The sequence below is a fragment of the Bombus pyrosoma genome, linkage group LG11, assembly GCF_014825855.1.
Source record: "Bombus pyrosoma isolate SC7728 linkage group LG11, ASM1482585v1, whole genome shotgun sequence".
In the NCBI taxonomy this organism is placed as follows: Eukaryota; Metazoa; Arthropoda; class Insecta; order Hymenoptera; family Apidae; genus Bombus; species Bombus pyrosoma.
Window position 1 is genome coordinate 16,391,105 of NC_057780.1, and position 20,068 is coordinate 16,411,172.

Consider the following 20,068-nt stretch of genomic DNA (forward strand, 5'->3'; position numbering starts at 1 on the left):
TAACTCTGGAACACGTTTCTACTTCGAAACGAATATTAATTAATTTCGGTACGTTGGAACTGATACCCTTAAATAGAAACGCGTAGATATTGCTAGCAGTGATTTCGTTATGTAATTTTAGCGTCTATACAGCTGAAGATCCATATACACCGAATTTATCTCAGGAACAAGCGTCAACATGGATAATATACCTTACGCGCGGGACGCGCATGTGACGAACGTTATCGGTGCTAATAAGAAGCGTACCTAACGTAATACACAGATTGCAATTATTTCATCGATGCGCAACGTATATTCAAAATTTATCGATTCCTCCAACGAACTCGCTGTGTTTTTAATAAAAACAGAGACAGATGATAGCTACGAGTCGATTAATCATTTCTAACCTGTTTCCTGTTTCGATGGTGTACATATTTTCGTCATTTTTATCAACGTTTATTTTTCTAGACTGCCTTTGATGGATAAAAATGATTTATTATTAACAGATTTGATAAAATATTGATCTCATGCAATTTTTATCAATCGAGAAACATTCATCCTTGATCTTTAATTTTAATCGATCCATGCTTCCAAATCATATTTGACCTTTCCGCTGATCCTTAGATAAACATGTTATCAAACACTTCGTTGTCTTTACAAAGTACGTAATATGACTAACTAAGAAAGTAATCTAACGAAAATTCCGTAGCAGCATCGATCTTGCGATACCCATTTGTAACAGGAAAATGTTTGTATTTTGTCGATTCCACAATTCCTCTGATACACGTGCTTTTTCCTTTTCGCCCGATAAGCGTATTGTACCAGAAATAGTTCATTATGTTCCATTGTTAGCTCCAATTTTCCTTAATTAAACGGAGTTTATTCGAGTCAACCAAATTCTTTAGGGCAAACGACTTTTAAACTTGAGTCAGGGTTCGTTGGCCCGAACCCAGGGACCCCACAAAATATGTATTCGTGAACTGATACACAAGAAACTGCAGAATCGACGCGGGAAACGAAGTTGAGGAAGTGGCGTAGATACAGCGCGTGCGCGAGAAAAATTTCAACCGATTCGAGTTTATACCACTCTTCACTTATCAAACGAGCAACAAAACATTCGTCGATTATTGCGCAGCAGTTCAATATCAAAGGTTCTAAAAGAATAAAAATGTGGAATCGTTGTTAAGACCTGAATCTTGAAACGCATTAACGATGTGAATTTTTTCAAATTTGACATGCATTTGATAAAATATAACAAGAAGTAGGATAGGAACTTTACTTACGTGACGATTCCTACATCATACAGAACCTTTTTTAATCCCAGAAAAGTACAGAGAAGTAAGTAAAGTTAAGTAATTTAAATTTTATCTCTTTCTTGAAAATGCAACGTTTCTTAGAAAATCTACAAACACGTATTTTTCTTGTTATTTTCAGTATCGTTGTTATTTTCTTAAATATACAAATAGATTGATAAAAATGAACACCTTGTATATGATTGGACGTTCTGTTTATACATGAAGCATGATGGCGAGGCTTGCACGTGAGAGAGTCAAATCGAGGACGAAGACGATTGAAATGAGGAAAAGTAACGGGGCGAATAACGGGTTGAATTTAACGCATCTTGCCGTTACGAGCACATTTGTAAGCCTAGTTGTTAGGTTACAGTGGATCATGTAACTTCACAATCGAATGCATATTAATAATGCACACTTGTCTCGGTGTTCACATTTATTACCGGTTTGCAGACGGACAGACGATTTACATGAGATCGTAAACAAGATAAATATCGATTTGTTCCACAATATTTTCATTTTTGTTCGGCGAATTTTTAGTGGCCTTGCTTTCGATAAACAAGTTTGACGCTATCTTTTCTTGGTATCGTTAGCGATGACGTTGTACGTCTTCTCTAGAATCTTAAATATGTCTACGCCAGGGAAAATGAAGTAGTCATTGAGTTTCCAAGAACACTGTTACTTTATTCCAAGAAATTTGTGACACTACAAACTGTATGAACGAGTTGATGTAATAGGATTTCCGGAATCCCGTTACCCATCACGTTTAAGATAAGATACATTTTTATTATGACCTTTGATTATTTTCTAAAAAGAAGAAAAAGAACTGAACTCGGAACTTAATCTACAACATTGTTTCTAAATGTAATCTGAAGGAGTGAAAACGATATTAATAAACGGGAACATTAGCAAAAATTGAAATATTCACGTTTGTTACAAATATCTTCTTGCAACATTATACCTTTTGTTGTTTTACTAAAATATAAAAATGGATAAAATTTTTGTTCCCTCCTTTTGATGTATATCAATTATATACCAATGTTAATAATACCAATAATGTGCTTATGCTTTAATGTTTTCTCTGTTTATGATAATATGACGATTAAAACTTTTAAATAGAATTATAAACTATTACAATCTCAATATTAAAAGATTTACACATATAGCCAAAAGTCATATTGATCAATTACATAAATTAGAAAATAAAACAAAATTATGTTACAAACACTATCTTTTTTAATCTTCCTTGAAATTTATTGTTATTTATAATATTTCCTTGTGATAAGTGAATGTGTGGAAATAAACCATTTGTTTCTTGAAACTGGAGGTTAATTATATTTCCTGAGTAATGCAATTGAGAAATTTGAGAAAAGTGAAGTTATCAAAAATTAATTTGATTTCGGACTTCATATATCATTGATATGATGAATCGTATCGACCACTCGAATGTTAATCGCCGGCGCGCGGTTCCTTACCCGCCAGACATCGAAGTATTCGATCGCGCAAGTGCAACTTCCGTTTCGGTGGGAGAACACAACTACCTTCGTGGGGGTTTGAAATGGTGGGGAATCTTCGAAGAGAGCGAGTTAAACGCGAGGCAGCTAGGTTACCATCGCGTATATACCGGCACTATTGACATGTTCCGGCAAACACGCGCTTCGAGCTCTTACGAGCATTACGTTCACTGATCAAACTCCTAACGTGTCTCCTTCGCGATGATTCCGTCTGATTTACAAGTGTACCGCCAGAGCATGCGATCACCTAAATGGCTTACATAAGTTGCGCGGTAACATTAATTACTTCGGGTAAACCGCATGCATATCTTATGCAATAACGTCGTGAGTATTACTTCAAGAAATTCAAATTGGTGACAACCTATTAAAACTGCGTAAACACAATTCGCGAAAGACACCTTCACGGACCTTTCGGCACTCTTTCGTATCTTCTTACGAATACGAAATAGAGTAGCCGGTTCTTGGGTCACTCGATTGCCAGTTACGTGTTCTATTCCCATTTTAAATCGATGACATAAACTGCGGGCAGTGCTGAGTAATTATTAAACATTAAGTTCACCAAGCGATAATTCTTATAAAAGCAATATTGACAAGAACGAAATTTAAATGATACAATGTGTCACACATAAAATACGAACTTGGTGTGGAACGTGACGGTGACCTAGAAACGATTTGAAGTGGTAACTTTATCATCTAAGTAGACAAATCTCGTAACGGTGCCAAGAAAAAAATCGAAGTGGGGGATCAAGGAATGCGAACTTTATTCTTTCAAGTTGCTGTGTGTCTCTACGAATCATGTTCGACCTACGATTATAAAATTTGCACTACGAAATGAGATCTTCCTAAGCTGCTGTAGATATAGAAAATCATTTTTTGTTTCGTTTCAACGAATTTTATTCGCCTATAATATATACTTCATACGGAAAATACAAAAGAAAACCACGTAAAAATAAGATACAAAAATGATCGATGTCGATAATAAGAAATAGAGACTGTTGGAAATATCTGGTGAAGTTTCGTTTCTAAGATTCCTCTGATTCGCGGTTAAAGACGTGCCAATGATCGAGCTTGAGCATTCCATCTATAAAGCGAGTAGTTCAGGTTTGCCGTGGAGTTGACGCACTGGCCGCGATCGTTGCATGATATCTCATGTTTTTTGGAACACGCGGTTCGTGTGTGTGTTCCAGTCTCGCGTCTCGTGCTCGAATTTTACGTTGATTTTTAACGGACCTATATTGAATCAAGCGTGCGTCGAAAGTGCGGTGAAATAAAAAACAAAGTGCTGTGGCTTAATTAAACGGTGAAGATGGAGGATACAGAAGGGAAAATCACGCCGAGAATCAGCATGTCCGTGATCGTGCTCGTAAGCACGCTGTTTCTTGGCGGTGTGCTGTTTGTAATCGGTTACATCGTTAGCCGGTTGTCACGGTCCAATAAGCCTTCAGATTCAATAAAAAGTAAGCATTGCCATAAAGAAATTTTACTAGCAATATTTCCCCTACGACTCCTCGCCGAAAAAAACCACGCTTGCGTGTTCGCGAACCACTCACGCCGTCAAGTACGATTCTCTTTTCTTTTCGCGTTTTCACTTGCAGACCGCGATAAAAAAGAAATTTCATAAGACGAAGTAAAACGGCGAATAAACATATTAGATAGTTGGACGAGTTACACGTCTAACGTCAGCATGTCGAAATTCCATAAACAAGAAACAACAAAGTTTTCTGCACTTTGTTTTATCTATAATTTCACGAGAACTTACACTGATAATCGTCTTTTTCTATACTCGCGCTACATTTCTAACAATTTTAATCGTCTGTTGTAAACAAATTACATGTTTGGAAATGTTAATTGGCATCACGTGTGGAATTCAGCCGAACGTGCATTCTTTATGCTCTTGAAGGATAATCTGCGGTGGAAATGTTAGTTGGAAATAAATTTATCGAAATAAATGAAATGAGGCTGAGTGCGATGTAATAGCAGTAACGAAGCGCGTCGCGCACACGCTTTGCAACACTATTCGATCCGTCCCCATGTTAATACGCGAAGAATTGGCGGGAAATTACTCCTTTGCTATGAATGGAGTTTCATCGACTATTTGTTATCTATAATTTGTTACAGTGCAAATGATTTCCGTGTGAACGCGCTAATGTATTGGCGAGAATATTATACCTACAGGAATTTTTCGTTGCTTCATTTTAGATGTTTCATTGTAATTATCGCTATCATCTATTTCAATTATCGCGCATATTTTAGATAATACGTTTTAGCCTAGTCTAACAGATATCTAAGTCTTTGTATTGCGTTTGCTAAACACATGTCTGAACGATAATGAATTATTACAATTAGAAAGATACGCATCGACGGAAGCTGGAGAGATTAAATCGCTTTATTAGGAAAGCGTAAGATCTTGATAAACTTCTCAATATTTACTCGCTTGTTGAAATTAAGAATAGCGCATCAGCGGGTGGCGAGTAACTTTTTGCTGCAGAAAAGAAATAGACAGACAAAATGGTGGGGGTAAATCAAAGAAGGGAAGCGCAGCTGCGTCAGCACGCAATACATATTTCGTACTGGAACACGCTTCTGCGTACTCTGCGAATAAAGTGGACCAAACTGCATGCATTATACTGTTTGCATGTTTTCAAGATATTTAAGAGATATTATTTTTTTTAGAGGTTAGGTTCGAACTTCACCGAATTGTATTTCTTTTTTCTATTTATTGATTTTCGTACTATCTATCGATAGATAATATCGATAATATAATCAATTATGTAATCATTAACGATTGTTTTTTTCTGCTGTATTAGCACTAGATCTACTTACTAACGACTAAAATACAAAACTTGTATCAAAGAAATCAAAATGAAAGATAACAAATATATAATATAAGCAGAAAATCGAGCTTTTATCCATTTATATATTTTACAAAAAAATTATTAAATTGTTTCAAAATTCAAAATTTTTATGAAAAATTGCGAATTGATTATTTTGACTAGTCTAGTAGTTCTAGCATTAGAGTACTTTTATAGTAATTATGATCTTAAAAATATAATGCAACTTTATGAACATCTGATACAATTGTTGTTAAATTCACGATGTAATAGTTGCGAGGCGAAATCTAACGATATTCGAGTGACGTTGAGAGCGCGATCTTGAAACCTGGTTCGTGCGCGAGTAAGCGCGTGTACGAAAATCCGCACTTCTCGCGGCACGATTATCAAAGCATGTCGATCACTGAAGCCGGCTATTAGCCAGCGTGTGTCATTCCTTCGAGCCATCGCTGTTATATCTTTGTCGCCATGACAATGAATTTATCGTAGGAAAGAAACAAAACGTGGTACATGCATAGTTTTCTGTGCGTTGTTCGACATCAAGCGTTGAAGAGAGCGTTGGGGGGAGGGAGGGAGAGAGAGAGGCAATGGGCACCCTTGCGTATAAATAAACCGACATCGCGGCTGTGTATTTATACGCGCGCCTCGCGTGCGTACACGTGTACTTACGAGGAGAAACGTTCAGGGCCGTACGGACAAATACGCCCGACGAATGGACAATTGATACTGGCCTGTAGGGATTTTTTTCGAGGACTTTTTATTTATGGAAACCGGAAGCACCTATTAGACACGTTTCTGTCGTTCATCCTTAATTTCTTCATTGCCTCGACTGATAAAAAACATTAACGAATTCGGAATTAGATGGATTTTCCGAGGACGTGGTGTATTTTGTTAATCTATTTCCGTAAACATATTACATGTTTAATTATTATAGAGATTATTGAGGACAAGTAAGCCAGTTAGCTACATAATTATTTAAACAAATTTTTATATGATGGTAGGTTTAGTTTTTGAATAATTTTAATTAAATAGTTAATATAAAAAGATAATTGATATTATTGGAATAATTTTAGGTAATAAAAGTTAGTCGAAATTAAGCGTCCATTACGGATAGTCTCACGTGTTGAAAATTATGATCAAGTTGATATTAAAAGCAAGAAATCTCGCGGCACGCGATTTCTGTCCCGTTGTAGCGGGGAATATAAATTTGTCGCAATGCGCTACATTTTCCGGGCCAGTGCGGCAACACACGTCCCTGAAAACTCGCAACATGCGTTGCGAATAGTGCACTGACCGTAGGCAACTACATATTTCTATTTGTCGATCGGTTTTGCTTTCTCCATTGAATAAAATATTATACGCGTAAGTATGTAGTTACATATGTATGCATATGCTGCGCGATTAATCGAGTAACATATTGAACGAAAAAACGTTGAACGAAAAAATTATTTAAATAAATATTACATAGTTTGGAGAAGTTGTGTATAATATACTTCCCAGCGGATACAATTTTTTAATTAAAAACCGAAAATTATATTTCTTGTTAAATATGTCTAATATGTCTTGCCTAATATGTAGTCTAATATTCCTGGAATAATAGTATTCTATATAAAATACTAAATCATGATTTCCCAATATGCTATCAAGTATTGTAAAATACGTAATTGCAAGATCGTCGAATCAAGGATTTTTTCTAAATATAAGCAAATGCTTTATGTAATACACATATATGTAAGCGTTATAACTCATAATTAAGAAGTCTTTGAATTCGTTTTGCATGAAAAATATATTACTACATTTTTCTATATTTATCGTTTTATATGGACAGAACAGAATGTTATTTTCTTTCAAAAATTGGTATTTGTACGTTGAAGATATGAATATATTTGAATAAACATAAATAGAAACTTGCATTTTATCTATTGCGTTACGATACTGGGAGACGTGGAACTGTCGCGATAAAATAGCCATTCTCACGTAAAATTTATGCATTGCCTCTGTTCCGAGCCATTTAATCGAAATATATCATTTTTGGAACATCGTTATTTGAGAAATTTTGCTATTCGTTATTTCAAATTTTAGAGAACAGTTAACAGAGAACGGTAATCGTCATGAATAGAAACGTTAACTCTTACGTAATTTCATACAGTTCAGAAGTCTGGAGTTCGTATTCTTTAATCGATAAGTCTTTTCCTTCGCAATGATTAATGTCTGTCTTTTCGAAAACGTATAATATTATCTTCTTTTCAATAATTGTGGCGTCATTTAGAATAGAGATAACGTATCGTTACATGTTCTTACCAACCAGGCAGGGAATTTCATATTGTTTCATACGATCGATATTTTAATTGTTATATCCGACGATAAACGATTCGAAATTTGATTATCGCTTTTGAGTATATATTTTTTATTTAAACTAATTTAACGGTTATTTCACAAAAAGCTCCTGATTTATACGCATATGCAGAGAAGTGGAACGCTTGAAAATCCTAGCCTTTATGAATTTTTGTTGTTTCTAAAAATTCATAATTATAATTAGATTTCTGTACATTCATTTGTCGAAAGGAGATGAAATAGATAATAGTAAATTGGGTAATTATTTAGAAAACTGTCGTCATCTTGGATTTCGATGACTTTTTTAATATGTCGTAGGAATCAATATTTTGAACAACTTTTTCCTTTGCGTGTATCGTCGCTCGGTCTTACAAGAGAACATACCCAAGCGTCAATCGTCGATCTTGACGAAATTTATGTACGACGTAGTTCTCATAAAAGTATTTGACACGTATTTCTTTTCTATCGTCAAACGTCCATGTTAAAGAGATGAAAACTACCCCTAAAGTTGGGACTGAAAAATTTGTTTCGACGAAACCCAGAAACTACTACAAATAGAATGATTGTGTAAATTGACGAAATTAGTATTTTTCAACGACGAATAGGATCATGTAAATTATTTTGTAAAGAATCCATTTGTCTCAGTAACGTAACGTATTAAAAATAGCATATTTTTAATCGTTTTTCCAAGTAGATGTTAACAAATTATCTTAAATATTTGTTTACAAATGCTATATCTATATGTACAAACTAAATATAAATTTGAATCTTGATTTTTGCATTACAAATAATTTATTATATTTGAAATTTTATTGTTCAATGTGCAAATCAATATTTTGCTTATTCCTTGTTCGTATATATATGATAAACAATGAAAAGAACTGATTTGATCGTCAGACACTCATTCGTGTTTAAAAAATGAATGCTATAGAAACAATTAATGTAACAATTATTATGAAACAAATTTCATAATAATGGTCGCCCTCGAAGAAGCATAAATGTATTTTATACAACGCATGTTTTATTGTTAGAGCAACTATGTTATGATAGTTGGAACGGTTTATTGCAAATTTGTAAAACAAAGTTTCATGAAGTTTTCTAATTTCTTTGGCCAGTTATCTATGTAGCCACATCGGTACCATGCATATTTAAACATTTGTTCATATCTAAGACAGCACAATTGATGACGCATCAACGACTACAATTTTATTATATTATTGCGATATTGAGATTTAAATTGTCAAGTCTGAAAGCTATCTTACGAAATTTTTTAAAATATTGAATTCATAAGTATCTAATGGTTGCATAAGTTCTGTTGTACTTTTTTGGTATTTCTAAAAATTTTCATGTTTTTCTTTCCGGAATTGTATTCTTTATCAATTCTTCATTATATTTGCACGTTTTAGGAAGAGATACACTTCCAAATCAAGTCCTTAAAAGTTCTTTATTTAATTTTGCTAATGTAAGTACTCGAATGATGACATTGAGGGCTTTAAATATTGTTTGCTGCACACGCAGTCTTTATTATCAGCATTATAATTTACAATACAAATGACAATTTACTATCAGCTGATATCGTTGGTTGATTTGTATAGCTGTAAAAAATTATTGATGTTGACATTTTAGAGAAATACCGCTATCTTGAAAATCATATTGAATAATTAATTATAATCAATTGTTTTGTTAAAATTCGTCTAAGAACAAGAACGAGTGTATGATAAATAATAATAAAATTAGTTGTCTTCAGAACTATCACATATTTACCCTAAAAATAACTGTAAATATTCAAGAAAATTTGTTAACATTTACCTGGAAAAACTATTAAAATTACGCTATTTTTTAATATATTATTTTATAAAATAATAACAAATAATAAACAAATAGATTCTTTTACAAAATAATTTACATCATTTAACTTGTTATTGAAAAACACTAATTTCATCAATTTATACAATCAACTCTATTAATAGTAATTTTCAAGAAATTCGTTGAAACAAATTTTCCAGCCCAGACTCAATATGCATGATTGCCGGTCAAATATTTTTCTGACAGTTACGTCATATATAAATTTCATTAAGATCGCTGGTAGACACTGCGATATGACGATCTTTTGCTAATTTCCGAGATATGTGCAAATATCACACGGTGAATTTTGCGTATAATTGCGCGTCCGTGGCAACGTATACGTTAGTTTGGTAGCCTGCCGTTTCACCATCGTGGTAACAGGATAAAATGACAAAAGATAAAAATTAGATTTGTGTTTGGCATCATTTTACCTATTCGCCGCTGTGCTGAGGCAGTCGGCAACGAATACTAACGCATACACTGCCATGGACGCACAATTATAGGCAGAATTCTCTGTAGTTGTACCCACAGTTTTCGGAATATGTTTTTTTCTTTTTTATTATTTAATTGCGATTTTACAATTTGTCCAGTGGGACATTAGGTAAAATGTTATATCTTATAAATACATAGCATGTGGATGGTTACCCCCAGCGGGGTACCATTGGGAATACGTTGGAAACTTAGGCCGAGCAGCGGCTACACGTGCCAAAACTTTTCTTTCCTAGATAATATCCAAACTATCCACAATTCGCTTTACAGTACCTCTAGCTTTTACAAAGCCGCGGGAGAAATCGAATAAATATGTATTCCACGATAACGCTACTGACGATTAACTCAGCTTTAATCTAGTCATCGGTTAATCGATCGGGAATTTTATCATCGATAATTTTGATTACATCAAGTTCATTCACTAGAGCACATATTTTTAATTTCCAAATGCTATACCTATCGCCATCAAAAGGTTTTATATTTCTCTTCACTTTTAAAGCTTCCGTTGTCTTTTGCATTAAAGTGCTTCACAAAATATATAATGATTACAGTTTAATTACGCGAAATTATTACAAAAAGGAACACAGAGTTATATCTTATATACCTTATATATATTATAATTATATATATATATTTTATACCTTTATATATATATTACAGTTATATATATATTATATACCTTATATATATATATATACATTTTTCATGTCATTTGAACCTTTGAGATATTAGTACCCGTTTTAAATTTTGCCAAAGTTCTTTGTTACTTGTATTTATATATATATGCTTTAAATATTTACTGCTGTACTTAAATCAAGTGGTGTGCATATCGTTATGTACGTTAATAATAATATATACGTTAATAATACGTAAATAATCCAGTTAGTTTGGCAGAGGTATACTAACAGTTCTACTATCATGCATATTAAATTTCTCCAAAACTGTCTTTATGTAAGAACTTTGATCTAAAGTAATCTTCTTGTTACTGTTTACAGCTTTTAAATAAAAGAAAAAAAATTAAAAGAAAAAATATAATTCCTTTAAAATCTGTCGTGCTAAATTCCACTGTTCCAAGTGTTCCATTGTTAACTTTAGCAATCAGAAAATCCTCTACATAAAGTACTGCATATAATATTTCTAGATATATTTGCTTTATCAGTTAATGTAGATAGAACAATCAACAGATGAATTTCGAAGATCTTTTTCTATAAGGCTTCTTCAAATATTTCAAACCAATACCTTATTGCCAGTTTTAGACCATAAAAGAAGAGATTGAGCACACACAAGATCATATTGTATATCTCTCTCACCATATGAGATGGGAGGAAGCTGTTTAATCCTATCGCTCCTTCCAGGCTCAAATTTCTTTTTTATTTCACTTTTATTATTTTGAAATAAAGACTCATTGCCGATATCCATTTCGATCATAGGTTTATTAACTTCGTCTCACAATTTTATTTCAGAATTTACTCTTATGCTCGGTTTCAATATGTTTGATCTTGTTTTATCTTGTTTTAAAGTTTTAGTCGAAATCAAATTGATTAGAATTATAGCAGTAAGGATTGATTCTCCCCAAAACACGTGTTTCTAAACTAACACCGCTTATCATTGCGCGTATCTTGTCGTTAATTTCATAACTCCGTTATCGTTCTTACCATACGTTTCCAAACACTATTCAATGGAAAGTTTCGTAGAACTGTCGAATGATAATTGATACCTCTTTGTACACAATGGTCTTCCATCTCATTTGACAATTATTCCTCCTCATTATTGCAATATAAATTAAAAACCTTTAAATTGTATCACCTTCTGCAATAAAATCACGAAGAACTGAAACATCTGATTTATACGTAATTAAATTTTTATTATTAATGATTGAAGGAGTGATTCGACCACAAACATGGATGAATAATAAAACGTGGCCTTTTATCTATTGCTTTTTCAAACAGTAGTAATGCTTGTTTACCATTTATACAAGCTTCACATAAATTATCATTAGATATAATTTTGTCGATATGGTTTATATCATCGATCATTTGTTTACTCTTCAATTCTAAAAATTTAGATTTTCCTATGTGCTCTAAACGTTTTGATGCCATAAATCATAATTATTATTTATAGCATCATACGCTTGACAATTATTAGAGTTCGCCTCTTTTCTGTTAGTTTTAAAATTAATAACTGTTATTGTTTCGACCGTTCGCGAAGAGACGCGATCTCGAAGAAGCGCATCAACGGGAGTCGTAAATTTTCGTTACAATTCGAATAATCGACGCCATGAATAGATCGATCCCCTATTTCGATTAGGATAATAGGGGTGGTTGAGTATAACGCTGTTTTTAACAGGTTATAATATTATATATTTCCAACAATTCAATAACTTCAATATTTGATACAATTGTGAGGATGTCGACTGCCAAACTACTAGCGAGTACTGAATGAGACTTCTTTTCGTGTTGGCGACTATGTTTTGACAGTTACCGAGCTGAGATTGCCATTGGACTTCTGTCGATTGACTAATTGCCTACTCTCGTGTTATTACGGAGGAAAGCTCGGCATGGGCGGTTAGGTTGGGGTTAGGTTGGGGTTAGGTTGGGGTCAGGTTGGGGTTAGGCTTTAGATACGAAGAAAGCGGATTCGTTGCTTACACTTTTCGTTAGGAAAGTAATTTATAAGAGCGTACAATAAACCTAAGGATTGTTCTAAGGACTATTCATAAAACAAAACACTTACAGGATTAGAGATTCCTTCAATTTAAGCGGATTACGTTAAAAGGATTAACTTCAAAGTATTTACGTTCTATGGTGGGTCCTTAGATTTATTGAGGGTTTGAATAATGGCACGTGAGCCTTTAGCGGCCAGGCAACAAAGGATGGCATGCGAATTGTCTTACGCGACATAACAGTTACATTGTTTAACACTAAACCTATCGACTTTTCACGTATACCTATTCCCATCATGATTCCCATCGGCCAAATGAACGGTCTTTAAAACAACTTATATGTTTCTTAATATAGAACGAAGACAATAGCCAATTTGATAGTAAAAAAAATATAGTTTGTTTTATTTAGAAATAATTAATATATATTTTATTCTTTCCCACCGCGTTCTTTACAAATTATACGATTCTCAGTTCCAAATTCCACATACATATTTTTTACATTTCAGACAGATTTTGTTAGTCTTATTCTTTTTGCAATATCTTATCTGGTCTTATCCATGTTTTTCATTCGCGCCAATCTGTATTTGTGGCTAGTTCTTTGTGCTAGATCTTTTTTTGGCTAGCTATTGCACTTCTTGATATTCGGTGACAAGTTATTCTCCCAATTGAGATCAAAATTCTTCCCTCGATATTCCTTGTCCCGTGGTTTCTTTATATAAAGAAATCCATGCACTTATTCCTGCCAAGTCTAAGATATTGAAAAATATTTGTAGGGCCATCTTCGAGATTTTGATTTTACAGTTTTGAATTTCTATTTTTTGGCCATTTCAATGGTCCTATCTACGCCGAATTTGGTACTATTATATAATCTAATTGTCTCTGGTATACACGCGTCATTCCTTTTCAATTTCTACGGATGTATGCATTGAACTAAGAAATAGTACTTTTCTATTTAGTTTAGTTTTGTAAATTGTCAGAGTACAATTTTTTGAACGATGTGATTTTGTTGAGAAGCGTGTCATATTGTTCTTTGTCTGCTTTGCCAATTTTTGTAGCTCCCTATCGACATACTTGTAAAAAAAAAATTCTCCATGATTATATTTCCTCCGTGTCCTGCATACAATTTTACTAATTTCAGTGACGAATTCGCCAAACAGAACTGAAGGGGTTCTCTCCCTTCATGTTTCCCCAAATATAGAAAGCCGTTTATAATATACTTGTGCTATTTACATCGAATGCTAAGCAGAATTTGATACCAAATTCGACCGGTTTATTGGATAAATGTACCGAGTAAATCTACAGCATGATTTTGTTGGAAACAATTGTTCATCGATAGTAATATATGCAGTTTGCGTCAAAATTCAGAAATCAAAGCGAATATATCGGTTTGTAAACGATGGCTTCATTGATTTCTGTTACCAAACCGAATAAACCTTTCCTTTCACGACATATAAATATAAGTGCGCGCGTACCGAACGAAAATTCAAAGTCGATTTTCTCGAAAACAAAGCCTCAAACGAAAAATGTTTATTCTATATTTTCGACTTCTTTTTTCGCATAGAATCATCCCCTTTCCGCTTGTACCACCAGTTATCAACCACCCTGTATTTCTGCTATAGCGTGAGAAAAATGCCGGATCCTATTTTTTGTTCCATAGAATTGATTTTTTTTTTTTATTTTAATTTCTGCTTTACAATTTGTCCAGCTGAACATTTGGTAAATTAAAAGTGATATGTCTACAATTTTTAACCTCATATACGCCGCGTGCTTACAGAAATCCAATAAATGCATATAATTTTGCAGTAGATAAATCGCATTTAGTTCTCAACATTCGAAACGCCTCTGCTTCTGCTATTATAAAAAAATACAAATCGTTCAACCGGTCAAATGAGCAGTTGTGGTAGGTAATAAGACAGTCAACGTATTCTTTTCAGAAAACAAACAATAGGAAGAGAAGTGAACATTAAGAAATTCATTGTACGACTATAGTCGTCAAGTTAAATGGCGATACAATAATATTGTATGTAAGAAATTCTGAATGAAATTAAAAAAGAAAAAGATAAAGTAGGTTTAGTGTTAAGAGCTTACCTTTCATCGTAGTTTTACCGCTTTTGCTTATCTCGTCTCCCTTCTCATTCAAAGTAATGGACACTTATGCGTGTTGCATTTTTTGTACAGATAATATGGAGTTTCTGCATTATAAAGAAAATCCTCGGGAACACCTTGAATACTCATATTATTGGCACATGGATTTTTCTTTCCTTCGTTGTTGCTATAAAATCCTCCTTTTCTCGCTAGGAAAATTTTTCTCAACAAATTCAACTTCTTTGATCAAATTCAAATTCTTAAAAACGAATCTTTTTTAATTGTTGAGACGATCCGATGGTGCAAAGTGCAAGAGAAAAGCGAGCTTCTTGTTGATATTAGATTGATAATCTCCAATCGTGAGACCAAAGTCAGACGTGTTGTCTTCTGTTGTTATTGGTTGAGTTATTTGAACTTCTTGAACGTTACACGTTGAAGGCTTCTTCTATTGTAGAAACAATTTCTTATTTTGTAATCTTTTCTCTCGCATTGATGATGCTTTGTAATTGATGCATTCTTCTTGGATTTGCAGAACTGCTTTTGTTTCATAATCAAAATTATTTTCTGTAGAATTTTGTGTATCTACATGCTCAGCTTGAACAAGTTTTACGCTTATACAACTGCTCTCGTTTCTTAATTTTATTTCAAGATCCAAAAGTTTTGTTTTAACGAAAGCGAAAGTTAAATTCTCGTCAAATAAAGTTTCTATTGCCGCTATTATACCGTCATGTGGGTTATTGCATCAAGATGTGATACGAGTCAACAATAAACGTGACGCTTTGTGTTTGTTCCAACTTGTCAAAAATTATTCAATGTTTCGCAAGCGATGTATCACCGCTTAGTTTTAATCCCAACAATTTCTTTCGTAGAGCGGATTGAGAGCGGTAAAACTTCTTCTTTCCTGAATTATATCCAAACTATTCAAAATTCCCTTTGCAGTACTTGCAGCTTTTGCGAAGCCGAGGAAAGAATCGATCACTTTGATCACATCAATTTCATTTACTAAAACACATTCTTAATTTCCACACGCTATACCTATCACTATCAACAGGTTTTATATTTCTCTTCACTTTGAAACCTTCCATTGTCACTTGTATTTCACAAAATATATAATTACTACAATTTAATCACGCGAAATTATTAGAAAAAGGAATACAAAGTTAGTAATCAATGCATTCTAGGCCCGTGACCAAGCTAAATAATAATTATTTAATTTACTCCTTCACTCCATGTTGAGGAACACACGTCTGCCTGCCCAATTTTCTTCACAAATTAACTGCAACTGACCCAACGAACAGAGAAACGAAATAGCTGACGGATCCTGCTAGGTAAATAGTTGCTGTTGTGTCCTTCTTCCACTCAGGGCAAAATCCATGTGCAACGGAACCTTTAGAATATACAGGATTAAGTTCTTGCAATGATTCATCGCACATAGGCGCACTCATACTCCTGACGGTAATCCAACATTCAGAATCAAAACAGCGTTTTCAACATTACATTTCTGTGATTTCCAATTTATGAACTTGTTCGATGTAGGCTTCTGAACAACTCAATTAAGAGAGATACTCGATATATTACTATGTGGGAAGGTTCGAACTTACAATTAGCCAATCTAATAGGGAGATCTCCCCTCTGTGAAGAACATCGCTGCGTGACCGAACGGGGAGATCTCCCTTTTTGATTTTGACAACGCCTCTTTTCTTTTCTTTTTTTTTTTTGTTGTTATTATCAGTTATTGTTTACCCGCAAATGTTCGCAATTAATTGCGCCACTTTTTCTGCTTTTATAAAATACACCAATTTAATGGTGTTAAAATTAATTAAGAAGTTACACTATCAGTTATTTCTAAATAAAGTTATAATTGAACGATATCGCACTGTAAAAAAATATTAAAATGCGTTATGAATTTTTAATTTCACGTTCAAGTCGTGTTATTTATCTTTAGTCATCTCTAATGTTTTTAATTTTACCTATATCTTTTTATACTTTTAATATATACTTTTGATTTGATGTTTCATATAAACAATATGTGAAATCGTTAAACAAAATCATTACCACAAAATATAATTGATCATTTAAGTAATTTTTAGACTTGTTTGTTTAAGTAGTAAACATTAGTAGTAAACTTCGATATTTGGAAAAATGCGCGGTAGACAGCGTATAGATTGGCTTGTCCGAGCGCGGTGGACAACGTATAGCTCGCTGTGACGCGCGTGGTTCGCTAAGTATTAATTAATATGCTAGGGAATTAGGCGATCGAGTTCCATCTTTGCATAGAGCGACAAAAACACCATCGTAAAACTGTAAAATTGTCCTCCGTTGAACCGAAACAAAGGGAAAATGCATCGTTTAACGACGAGATAGATTGTATGTTGTAACGTTCTCATCAGCACATAAATAGACTTAAACAAACGGTGATTGTGCGATAGCTGTTCGAGACGCAACGATATCTCCGTAAATGTATTTCACGGAACATCGAAATCGTATATAGGTACATACAGTATCGTAGAAAAGTCTTAGGTGATTTATAATAGCAATCTCATGAACTACATTTTTAGGAAATATTTTCATAGAATGTTGATAAAAATCTTTAATCATCGTCTTTGTGACATTACTCGTGCTTATAATTCTTGCTGATTTATATATTTGAAAAATAGTTTCACGGGGTTGTAGAAATTTTGTTAATTTGCCAACTAACATAAGACAAATTCTTATATTGTATATGATATAACTAATTGGAATAAAGAAATTGCTAGGAAGAATATCAAACGAATATTTTTATTTGGCAAATCTAAGACTTCTGCACGGTACTAAACGTACAAAATAACTAAGTTTAAAAATAGGTCGCGCTTCGTTTTGTACGTTGACACGTGAAGATATGTGCTTCGTTTTATTGTTTGTATAAATCTAGGTTGAGATTAGATACGTTACTATTTCTTGTAGATATATGTTAGAATCAGAAAATTAAAGCGCATTGCACGCGCCACAACAATGCGAATATACCATGACGAATACAGAGAAATTTGCTTCCCTGTTTCTTTCCTCATTTCTTTTTCTTTTTTCTTTTTTTATTTTTTTTAATCTAACGAAAAGATCAGTTTTATAACACGAATAAGCACAGCAGTAACTTTGTGACGAACTATTCTGTAAAGTTACTTCACTTCCTTAACTTTGCCTGCTTTCACATTTACCACGATAGATCGGATCGATCTTGATACAAATCGCAAATTTAATTTTAAACATTAATTCACGACCAATACGTTGTACAACCAATGAGTGGCGAGAATCATACACGTAAATCTTTTTAACTTAACAATAAATGTATACGTGATTGATAGTGACCTTTTTCTTTTTTAATATGATTAACAATTGACGACAGGATGAAACTTAATCGATTTTATTGGGTCGTGAAATTCAAACGGCATTTCATACATACCATTAATATAATGTTTAATTTTCATATTTCTGTGATATCTACAAAATGTGCTTTAGTGCACAAAATATTGAAGACATATTCATATAATATTAAAAAGAGATTAAATATGTATATTTACATATTCCGTTATATAAACGTAAATATAAATGTTTATTCAATTTTGAAAAACAAATATTTTTTCTGAGTTATTACGAGGAATATCTATTTTATATTACGATCAAAATATTTTCTTCGAAGAAACCAGAAATATTTATTTTATGTATAAGGGTTAAAGGTAAAATATTTTGCTTTTCAAACATTGAGTGAATTACATTTGTATTTTCCATTTTGTTAACAATATTATGTTTTACTTTATGTTTGCATTTCACAATAATATTACTGATACCCAAAATTTTCTTCTAATGCTTGTCTTTTCTTCGGGGTTTCCTCTATAACATTTTCCCTTATGACGTAAATACGAAGCACGTTTTCTCACCCACGTTAGATTTTTATGACGAATATGGAGGACAGTGGCAATGAGCCACATAAATAAACGAGAGTAGCTACAATTGAAGATACTGAGAACAATAGTCAATGCCCCATGGTATGTCAGAAACGAGGATATATGCAATGACATAAAAATATCAATGGTCGAATAAGAAATTGGCAGGTACGCAGAAAAATACAAGGGAAGAACGGCGACACATCCAAACCAGCTGGCTGCTGAAGCGAGAGAAACTCTCATAGAAAGAAGACTAGAAAGAAAACACCCCACTGACCTCATTAAAGAAATAAAATACTCAAATTCGAAGATGGTATCTCGCTGGGGGTAGCCATCCACATGTTATTTAGCAATTAAGCTAGAAAAATTTACAGAAAGATTCCAACAGTTAAAGAGGAAATCGCCAGATATGCGAAAAAGTATAAAGAAAGACTTGCAACACACCCAAATCAGCTGGTTGCTGAAACGAATAAAACAATAATAGAAAGAAGACTAAAGAAGAATTTTATCAAAACTTAAATTATAATATTTTACCAAATGTCCTAATGGACAAATTGTAAAATGTAAACAAACAATAAATAAAAAAAAAATTTACAGAATGTCTAGCTGGACAAATTGTAAAGTACAAAAAAAAAATTAGATTTGAGATATTGGGTATCGCCGCTGCATTATTTATGTCTACTTCTGACGTTCACTTTTTCGAAAAATTAACACTTTCTTCGCGTTTATATTCATTACTGCATTAAATTTATTAATGCTTTGATAAGCGACGTCAATTTATTAGCATTAATGCTTACTTTACGATCGCGTCATGTCGACGCGTATCCGTAGAGATAGCTATACCAATTATTATTTAATCCAAAATTTAAAAACTTCGAAGAAAATGAATTGTCACGTTGTGTATATAATATATATATATATACACATATTTGTCTCATTAAATGGATAAAAGTTAGTACAAGTGGTGGAAGAGAAATCTAAACGGTTTATGTAATTTTCCTCGTGAAATTCGAAATGCATCAAAATAACGTGTGCCGTAAACCTAGCGATAAAGTTTCCGGTTTATAATTATACTTGCAATATTCGGATTTATAATTGTAATATGTTCGTAAATGGTTTG

At 33.2% G+C, this 20,068-nt stretch overlaps 1 protein-coding gene across 6 annotated transcripts in view; it reads left to right on the forward strand.

Annotated features, from left to right (window-relative positions):
* LOC122572693 (transducin beta-like protein 2) overlaps nt 1-20,068 on the forward strand; it is a 60,559-nt gene that overhangs the window by 3,005 nt on the left and 37,486 nt on the right. For 2 of the 6 annotated variants that reach the window (XM_043738000.1, XM_043738005.1), the window contains exons 2-3: nt 885-1,317; nt 1,414-4,242. In XM_043738000.1, coding sequence (XP_043593935.1) covers nt 4,092-4,242 — 151 coding nt within the window. In that variant the 5' untranslated portion in view covers nt 885-1,317; nt 1,414-4,091. The remainder of the gene's footprint in view (nt 1-884; nt 1,318-1,413; nt 4,243-20,068) is intronic. The other 4 variants (XM_043738001.1, XM_043738002.1, XM_043738003.1 and 1 more) reach the window with 4 other exon arrangements.